We start from the raw sequence: 10,951 nt of genomic DNA on the forward strand, positions 1-10,951 counted from the left end.
GGGGAATCTGTCCATAGGACAACTATTGTTAACAGAACTAGAATTGCCATTGTTAACAGAAAACCATAAGAAGTCCCGTTTGCAGTTTGGTCAGATGAGACCAAAATGGAACTTTTTGGCCAAAATGCAAAACGCTATTTGTGGCGGAAAACTAACACTGACATCACTATGAACACACAATGTCAAATGTGGTGGTGGCAGCATCATGCTCTGGGGGTGCTTCTCTTCAGCAGGGACAGGGAAGCTGGTTAGAGTTGATGGAAAAATGAATGGAGCCAAATACAGGGCAATCTTGGAAGAAAACCTCTTGGAGTCTGCAAAAGATTTGAGACTGGGGCGGAGGGTTACCTTATAGCAGGACAACGACCCTAAACATAAAGCCAGGGCAACAATGGAATGATTTAAAACAAAACATATTCATGTGTTAGAATGGCCCAGTTAAAGTCCAGATCTAAATCTAATCAAGAATCTTCGGCAAGATCTGAAAACTGCTGTTCACAAACGCTGTCAATCTAATCTGACAGGTTGTTTTGCAAAGAAGAATGGGCAAGGATTACAGTCTCTAGATGTGCAAAGCTGGTAGAAACATACCCTAAACGACTGGCAGCTGTAATCGCAGCAAAAGGTGGTTCTACAAAGAACTGACTTAGGGGGCTGAATAATTACGCACACCCCACTTTTCAGTTATTTATTTGTAAAAAAAATGTTTGGAATCATGTATGATTTTCATTCCACTTCTCACGTGTACACCACTTTGTATTGGTCTTTCACGTTGAATTTAAACGAAATTGATTCATGTTTGTGGCTGTAATGTGACAATGTGAAAAAGTTCAAGAGGGCAGAATACTTTTTTCAAGCCACTGTGTAATATTATGTAATCTATCAGTGATGACAAATGTGCAGAATTTGCAACCCTAGTGCAAACCAATAATTAACAAAGCTTTTTTACTTAAAGCATGACGGAAAGAGCTTGGTAAAGGCAGCATAAAAAGTTATCTAGGATTTATGGGGTGTGTGTTAAATTTTTTTGGGGAAAACACAGAATTGGGACTACATTGTTTAAAATTTAATTTTGTATGAGGAACTTTAGAAGGGAAGAAATACTTATATAGAGAGAAAAAAAATATAGAGAAAATAAATTGTGTCAGACAGTTAATTTTATAGAAATCTAGCCAGATTAATTTTGCGGGGTAAATACCTGAGACCAGCGATGCCCATAAGAGCGCAGTAAAGTCTGAGTAAGGAACTGGCTTTCACCACATGCTCCTCTCTCAGGGTTGAGTGCGCAGCGTTCTCCACTTCAGGACTGAGCATTGTCTCACTGGGCACAAGGGTACTGTGTGAGCAAGGCAAGATGGCTACCAGTTCCAACAGCAGTTGTCTCCGCATTTGCCATAAAACTGAACTACTTTGACTCTTTCTCTGATGCCAAAGCAGGGGGAAAAGTAATAGGCAGAGATATAAACGGATTTAATATAAAGAGAGGGATATGACACACACACACAAATACATTAAAAGGACACATGTACACATACTAGAGATCAGAATCGACGGGGACCTCTCGATATAATATTATAAAACCAAGATGCTGATTCGATTTGTATTGCGATTCTGTAAGTATGATGATTTTAGAAATACCCAGACTGAATATTTTTCTAAATAAACATGGCAAATAATTTGTTCCTACCACGCAGGAATCTATGCTGCATAAGAGCAACAATTTATCACTTGCAAATGCAAACATATAAATAAATCTTTCAGAATAAGTGTGGTGATACATTAATGACCACAAAAAAATTATACGTAAACAGCTATGTGGCCATAAGAAAACACTTTATTAGTGAGGCTAATCAGAAAAATGGCTTTAGCTTGGTCCAAAAAGATTGGTTTTTGCAGCAATGGAAAATGGAAATCTTAGCCAAGTTTCATGATGAATGCAGATTTACCCTATTTCATAGTGAAGGACATCATGCATAGTGCCCAGTGTACAAGCCTCTGGTGCCAGAGATATGATCTTGGGTTGCAATTGGTTAATTATAGGCTCAGCAATATTATGGGGAAATATGTATGTATAAATAATCAAAAGTACAAAAAAATAACAGACACTTACACAAAGTTCATAAGTATTTGAACAAGGACACAATTTTCATATTATTTGTACCTCTATACAATACCACAGTGGATTTAAATTAAAGCAATCGAAGAGAAGACTGCTTAAATTTTAGGAATTGAACAAAAACATTGCAACCTTTTCAGTAGATTTTGAACAGGCGTTTTTGAAGGCAGAGTAGACTTAAGCCCAATTCCAATTCTACCCCTTACCCCTACCCCTCCGTTTGGCGCGTTAACGTGAAGGGGTAGGGGTGTCTCATTTCTCTTTTGGTTGGAGGGGTAGGGCTAAGGGGAAGGGCCAGATAGCCCTCCAAACGAAGATTTTTCGGGACCTCACTTCAAACGAAGGGCTAACGAAATTTTCAAGATGGCCGCTCACTCGAGCAAGCAGACCCATAAATTTAACGAATTTTTGCCATTAATAAGGATTTTTATGACAAGTTTTCATTATATGTATATTAATTTTAGTCTTGTGTTTGTGATTATGGTGATGTTTTGTAAAAAAACGTTTGCAAAAAAAACGCTAAAGTTTGCTAGCGGATAGCACCGATTGCGCAATATTACAAAAATATATTTTTATGTCATATACACTTTACTGCATGCTACAAACAAATATGAAAGTCCAGTAGCACGGCAGTTTGCCGAGCTTTTGATAACGCATTGTTTGTTTTGCTTACGGCCATACTGTATGTGTACATGTAAATGAACGGATACGTATGATGACGTATAACAGTGTTGTAGTGGTGTCCCATTTCTTAGGGGAAATATTTTAACCCTTCCCCTTTCCACTTCGTTTCAAGGGACAAGGGGAAGGGGCAAGGGGTAGGGGAAGGGGTAGAAAATAGAATTGGGATTGGGCCTTAGTTCCAGCGGAAGAGAAATACCTTGGGACCAACACTTCACAGAAAGTTTACCTTTAAGGAGCTAAACAAAATAGAGTTAACCACTTAGGAATGACAACCAATTCTTTACATTATCTTATACATAAAGTGCCTTAATTTTTTACAGGCCTAAAAAAAATTGGACTATTAACCTAATAATAAAAACTTGAAATGTTGCTGGCTGCAAATCATTTCCTGTCAGTAACTGCCTAAAGTCTAAAACCGTCCAAATGCTGAGTTAGTGTCAAAAGCTGTTCTGCCAGCCTTTGGCTATAACTGCTTTCAATAGCTTCTTATTTGGCGGTTTGGTTCATGTTGCTATATCTTAAGACTTTAGCATTTTTGAATAACACACTTTTTCAAGTTTATGTATTTTCATGTGAAATCTTAGCCAAGTTTCATTTAAGTGACAATTAAGATTATTTAAATATTTTATTCAAAAAAGTTAAATAAAAAATAAATTTAAATTAAATGTGTATGCATATTTACCAAAAACAAAGCGTTGATCAGAAGTTAAGAAGTATTAAGTATTATAAAAAAATCACGCGAGACATTTTATAACATTAATACCATGTTTTGGCGAATATGTACCGCTTTTTATCACATCGAGAGTTTCAATGAACAATTATCAAACGCAACATTTGCATCCGTGCCCGACCTTAAACCTCTCTATATAGTCATAAAATAACCAAGAAACAGACAAGTATCAAAGTGCTTATCAGCAAATTGTCAGTTATCTTAAAAAATAGAGGGACTTTATAAACATTGTAATTCCTAAAACATTAATGCAATATTTTTGTTAATCCCCTGAATGATGTTTAGACTTCAACCACATCTCAACTGCTCCATTTCAAATCCACTGCGGTAATATGTGGGTATGTGGGCTGTTTAAGAATGCCTGTGTAGATGCGCATGCTTAAATTACATAATTGAATGTAAACCCTCACCTGTTGCCCATTGCGAATGAACATTCCAAACCATGTGCGCACTTTGCTGTTGGTGCCCAGGAGCAGACCACTGACATAAGACACTAAAGGACTAACAGCTTTGTCCGTACTACCTGGCTTATAATCCAATGTTAAACCCACTCCTAAACCTGGCAGGTGACACTCTTCCACCTAGAAAAAATAAGCGAGAATCATATATTAAATTAAGTAATCACTTGTGCACCTCAGGTTGTTAAGCTTGATTTTTAGGAGCCCTAAATAAAACCTTTTTTTGGCATAACTCTGGATTCTCACCACCATTGCTCTGATGTTAAAGGCTTGCGTTGGGTTCATCTGACACAGCTGCCTTAGTGCCTCAGTCCTGTGTCTTCCACCCACACTTTCCTCATCTTGACGTTCACCACTTTTTATAAGGCCGCGGCATACTAAGAAATTCAACAAACACATCAGTTCATATATTTCTTTCACTTGTTACCATCTGCTGAAAATTCATTACGATCACAGTATTGCTACTGTGAATATAATAATCTTGCTTAAGAATATAATATGTAAGTCAAAAATTATCTGTAGCGCAGTTATTTTAAAACTTTTGTTGGGCGCACTTATCAGCACTTTCCAAAGCTACTGTCTACCAAGTCACTGCTGTGCAGGTGTGAATGTGTTGCATGAGTAAATTTGCAACTGTGGTGTAACAAGTACAAGATAATTAGAATAAATCCTTGACTCCTTGTATTTAGACAATAATAGACTTTTAAATAGGGTACACAGAGAACAAGATACAAATTAGGTACTGACAAAATTATTGGAACTTTAAAGTCAACCACCTGTAACAAGCTGTAATTTTTATTCCCAATTCCAATTAAAAGTCACAAATTTCATTTTACCGTTTAAATGAAGAAAATGTGATTTTTTACTTGTTTCATGCGTTTGGGTGTACCAGTGTGTAAGTCACCTTTTCTTATAGTAACATTTTCCAAGTGAAGCTAAATAAATTACATGACCACACAATTTACAGTGGTGTGAAAAACTATTTGCCCCCTTCCTGATTTCTTATTCTTTTGCATGTTTGTCACACTTAAATGTTTCTGCTCATCAAAAACCGTTAACCATTAGTCGAAGATAACATAATCGAACACAAAATGCAGTTTTTAAATGAAGGTTTACGTTATTAAGGGAGAAAAAAAACTCCAAATCTACATGGCCCTCCCTAAATAATCATTTAAAAACTGCATTTTGTACTTGTGTTATCTTTGACTAATAGTTAAATGTGTTTGATGATCAGAAACATTTTGTGTGACAAACATGCAAAAGAATAAGAAATCAGTTTTTCACACCACTGTAAATGATGTTTTAATCATTTTAGCATAATTGTCATACTGTAATAAAACAAAATATCATGGTGAATCCTCAATACCAAAATGTTTCCAGAGCCCTAATTTTTGTATATACACTACCCCAAACACACCACCTCCTTCAGTGTTTTTTCTTAATTTTGATCATTTTCAACATTGTACATTAATGCATTTATTCTGAGACTATTAAACCTTTATATTAAACCTTTTGGTATGATGGTTAAGAAAATTCACCAACTAGCAAATTCACCAACTATATACACCTGTTAAATTCTAAAAAAAATCACTATGTTTTCCTACTTGTTTATACGTTTCTTTGCCACATAAGTGAAGAAATTTAATGAGTATCTTATGGTCATCATCTGATGTACCAACTTTGAAGATGTGTTTGGCTCACGTGATTAATCTTCTCCCTGCTGAAAAACTTGCATATGACGTACAGAGCAAATCTATCAGAACCACTCTGGTGGATATGGGCCCCGTTGTGGGATTTACTCGAACAATCAAGACCCTTGTCCGGACATTTTTTCTATTGTTTTATTTTCCTTTTATGTTTTCTTTCTCTCTTGTACTTTGTCTTTTTCATGGTCACTCTTTTATATTAACAGAATATTGGGTTTAAATGTTTGCTGTGGGTATCCATTATATATTTGTTTTGATGTTAAAAATCAATAAAAACATAATTTTAAAAAAGTCACAATGAGGTCTACGAATGACTCTAAAAACCTGTTGCAAATACAAACAACACACGATGCATTCAAAGAGTAGTAGCTGCAATAAAAAAAAAATACCTTCATTGAAGCTATCTGGGACATTGGCAACAAGGAGACAGAGAAACCACTCTCCATTTCGTACATGCAGTAGGGCCTCAGCAACATCAACAACAGGCAATAAAGAGGGCAGTTCTGCAAAAGAGAAACATTACTTATTCAATTTAATTTTATTTGTGTAGCACTTTTAACAATTGTAATTGTGAAAAAGCAGCTTTACACAATCAAAAGAATTATTTAAGTTTGTATGGAATGTGAACTTATCATTTAGAAGGGAATATGTTTCAATGAATGCACAACAAATATTACGAGTAAGAAGGAAAGTGTAACATTTTAAAGGTATGAATATGCAGGGTGTCCCTAAAGTATCTGCACATACAATAAACTACCATGCTTTAACAGAAGGTTTTTTCCTTACAAAATGTTGCCACGAGCAGCGTGCCACAATGGGCACACCTAAATGGGTTTTTTGAGTGTTAGGAGATGTAAATGTGACATCACCTGAGCTGTTATTCTTAGTCATCCACTCTTTTCTGTTTACTGTTTGATTTATTACTGTTCTCTTTATTTCTTGGGTTTATGTTTTATTTAATGCAAGTCATCTACGTTTATGCCATGCCTGCGACCCCTATATAAACATCCTCTATATGACTGGCAATTCTTTGTAATCATACATGTAGATGTCTCTTGCACTCAAAGAATTCAACATCTGATGTTATGCATATTGATAAACGTTAACTGCATTACAATAAATCAGGCTTTTCCGTTTTTTTGACCCAGGGGAAGTGGAAAACAGTGGCTCCGATCAATACTAAATTTCCTCACTCCTTTATCAGTTCTTGATAGAAAGTATTATACTTTTATACTTTACCGCATGGTCACCTAATTCTGACCTACAATGGGTACTGGAAGTGTTAAAACCGGGAAAAAAGATGACACTGTAACAGTTGAGGCTATCTCCGCGCTATTAGATTAACGCCATGAACCGTTAGCGATTGAATTTAAATCCTCGTTTAGTTTGTTGGAAACTCAACCAAATTCAAGCCAAAGTGGAGGACCATGGCCAGTGCTCAGAACTTGCTACGAATTACCTCGTAGACCTAGAAGGCCGGAGCAGAAGTCTATCCTAGGCCTTCCAGAAGGTACTGAAGGTGCATTCCCTACCAAGTTCTTTCCTAAATTTTTGTGTGAGGTGTTTGGGAGTGAAACGCGGCCATCCCTGCCTGATATTGACAGAGCCCACCGTATCCCTGCATCCAAACTTCTCGTCTTACACAGTAACCCTTCCTCCCCTCTTATTTGAGAGGGGGGAGGACTACTGTGTGGGATGACTTCACACACACACACAGAAACACTGCCTTATCAGGAAAATAAACAAGAAATCTCTCTGACACTCGAGTGCGTGCACACACTAACAATCACTGCTATAAAGGAGGGGTGTGTGAGAGGAGGAGGGGTGTGTGAAGGCGAGAGGAGGAGGGCAGGGGCACGCTGTCCAATGATGCGCATGCACACACACAATGGAATCAGTGCAGGCTGAGATAGAGAGAGAATAGATCTTTAACCTCTCTAATGATACTTGCTTTTGCTTTACACGCATGTGAACACGTGTTATAATAAACAGTACATGCGCACTGTACACAGACAAACAAACACAAAAGAAAAGATGCTTTACACGCACACGTGGTTACAGGAAGATGATTATTCCAGTGAGAGACACGCACTAAGACCAAGCAGGGGAGACGATTTCCCACAATTCCACAGTGCAAGAGAGAGAAAAACCATTAAATGAGGAAAATTATTTAAAAAAATCCCTAGGAAGAGTGTATCAAATTCCTTCAGATGCGTTTGCAAACTACACAAAATATCTGACTTCCTATTGAGTTGAGCCCATGACATGCAAAATGAAAGTTGGTAAGCTCAATGAGCTTAAAATGTAGATTGGGTGTCGCGTGCATACATGCAAGTGTGTATGAGCTATGCTGTAAAATCTTGCATGAGGGCCCAGACTCTCAGGCATCCTAAAGGCAGCAGAATCCAAACTGTCTGCCAATTTCCATGAGTTTTTGAGCATGTTAAGACCCCCAAAAAGCTGATAAAGATGGGGGAAAAAATCCAAATAGGGTTGCAAGCAATGATGAGCGGGCCCAAACACTCTGCAACATCACCAGCCAGGTGCACCGCACAACCAGTTTGTCTCTTAAGCGTGCTAAGACCTACAAAAAGCCATCGGCGCCCGAGTGCACCGCACAACTTGCACATGTCACAATATATATGTCACAAATATTTGACAACAACTGTGTGTGTTTGTGCGTGTGTGTATATGTGTGCACAAGAAATGCGAGTGCGTGTGCACGAGATGTGCGTGCACACTATGATGTAACTCGAACTAAACGTCACTCAATATAATGCTACACAAAGTTATTAACCCCCTTTAGCGTAGGTTTAAGGCTTCGTCACTGCTGACCTGTTTGAGATATCAAAAATCCTTCTACAATTTTGCATCCTAAATGTCTTTAGATCACATAGGCTCAGTTTGGTGGCGATCGCATAAAACCCTAGAAGGAGTATATCAAAATCCATCGGGTGCGTTTTGCGAACAACCCAAAATAACCGACTTCCTGTTGAGTTGAGCCCATGACATGCAGTGCAAAAGTTCAGCTCAACGAACTCAGTGTGCCCAAGCACCCTGTGCCATCGCCACCCTGGGTGCACCGTACAATCAGTGCATTTTTGGAGAGTGTTAAGACAAAAAGCCATCGCTGCTGGGTGCACCAGACAACTTGCACACACTGTACTCGTCACACACTTTACAGGGCTGATTTCGGCTTAGGCCCTTAATATTTGTTGAGAGCATAAGTGTTGTGTGACATGTAAGTGTTAGTGTGTGTGTGAGAGGCATGTGCGTGTGTGTGTGAGTGACGGGTGAATGAACGTTTGTGTGTGGTGTGCGTGTGTTAACATTTGTAATGTGTGTGTTAGGAATGTGTGTGATACATGTGACCGTTTAGTGCGTGTGTATATGATGAGTGTTAACATTTGTGATGCGCGCGTCATATGAGGGTGTTTGGCGTGCACGTGTGCGTTGGAGAGATGTGTGTATGAGAGAGTGTTAACATGTGTACATGTGTAGAATAGGCTGCAGATGATGGGGAAAAATAGCTCCACACTATGATGTTACTCGATGTGATGTCACTGAACGCGTCACGTATAATGTCACTGAATATAAGGCCACACAAAGTTATTAACCACTTTTCTGTGCAAGTTTAAGTCATTGTCACAGCTGATCAGTTTAAGATATTAAAAATCCCTTTACAATTTTTCATCCTCGATGCCTTTAGATCACAAAGGCCCGGTTTGGTGGCAATCACATAAATCCTGTAGGAGGCATATATAAAAATCCATCGGGCATGGTGCTGCTTGGGCCCTTAAAAGGGGGGATATTTATGTTTAGATCTCCAAAAAGGACCAGACGCTGGGGAAAAAAAAGCATCACACTATGATGTCACAATTTGATGTTACTCAATATGTGTGTGTGTGTGTGTGTGTGTGTGTGTGTGTGTGTGTGTGTGTGTGTGTATGTGCACGAGAAATGTAAGTGCGTGTGTGCGAGATGTGTGTGTACACTATGATGTAACTCATGTCAGTCGTGGCCAAAAGTTTTGAGAATGACACAAATATTAGTTTTCACAAAGTTTGCTGCTAAACTGCCTTTTAGATCTTTGTTTCAGTTGTTTCTGTGATGTACTGAAATATAATTACAAGCACTTCATACGTTTCAAAGGAGCACGGTGCTCCATTGTGCTGGAAAATGCATTGTTCTTCACCAAACTGTTGTTGGATTGCTGGAAGAACTTGCTGTTGGACTGTGTTTTGGTACCATTCTTTATTCATGCTGTGTTTTTGGGCAAAATTGTGAGTGAGCCCACTCCCTTGGATGAGAAGCAACCCCACACATGAATGGTCTCAGGATGCTTTACTGTTGGCATGACACAGGACTGATGGTAGCGCTTACCTTTTCTTCTTCGGACAAGCCTTTTTTCAGATGCCCCAAACAATTGGAAAGAGGCTTCATCGGAGAATATGACTTTGCCCAAGTCCTCAGCAGCCTATTCACCATACGTTCTGCAGAAGATCAATCCGTCCATGATGTTTTTTTTGGAGAGAAGTGGCTTCTTTGCTGCCCTTCTTGACACCAGGCCATCTTCCAAAAGTCTTCGCCTCACTGTGCATGCAGAAAGGCTCAAACCTGCCTGCTGCCATTCCTGAGCAAGCTCTGCACTGGTGGCACTACTACCCCGCAGCTGAATCCTGTTAAGGAGACAATCCTGGCACTTGCTGGACTTTTTTGGACGCCCTGAAGCCTTCTTAACAAACATAGAACCTCTTTTCTTGAAGTTCTTGATGTTCCTATAAATTGTTGATTTAGGTGCAATCTTAGTCGCCACAATATCCTTGCCTGCGAAGCCATTTTTATGTAACGCAATGATGGCTGCACGCATCTCTTTGCAGGTCACCATGGTTAACAATGGACTCAAGCATCACCATCCTTTTAACATGTCAAGTCGGCCATTCTAACCCAATCAGCCTGACATAATGATCGCCAGCCTTGTGCTCGTCAACATTCTCACCTGAGTTAACAAGGCGATTACTGAAATGATCTCAGCTGGTCCTTTAATGACAGCAATGAAATGCAGTGGAAAGGTTTTTTTGAGATTAAGTTAATTTTTATGGCAAAGAAGGACTATGCAATTCATCTGATTACTCTTTATAACATTCTGGAGTATATGCAAATTGCTATTCTAAAAACTTAAGCAGCAACTTTTCCGATTTCCAATATTTATGTAATTCTTAAAACTTTTTTTTTTTTAGAATAGGGGCAATTTTAT

The 10,951-nt window shown here is 38.6% G+C and overlaps 1 protein-coding gene across 1 annotated transcript in view; it reads right to left on the bottom strand.

Moving 5' to 3' along the window:
- ints2 (integrator complex subunit 2) overlaps positions 1–10,951 on the bottom strand; it is a 154,950-nt gene that overhangs the window by 142,096 nt on the left and 1,903 nt on the right. The window contains exons 5-8 of the mRNA XM_053515907.1: positions 6,084–6,197; positions 4,235–4,365; positions 3,941–4,111; positions 1,199–1,422 (exon numbers count right to left, since the gene is read on the bottom strand). Coding sequence (XP_053371882.1) covers positions 1,199–1,422; positions 3,941–4,111; positions 4,235–4,365; positions 6,084–6,197 — 640 coding nt within the window. The remainder of the gene's footprint in view (positions 1–1,198; positions 1,423–3,940; positions 4,112–4,234; positions 4,366–6,083; positions 6,198–10,951) is intronic.

Source organism: Clarias gariepinus, chromosome 17 (genome assembly GCF_024256425.1).
Source record: "Clarias gariepinus isolate MV-2021 ecotype Netherlands chromosome 17, CGAR_prim_01v2, whole genome shotgun sequence".
Lineage (NCBI taxonomy): Eukaryota > Metazoa > Chordata > Actinopteri > Siluriformes > Clariidae > Clarias > Clarias gariepinus.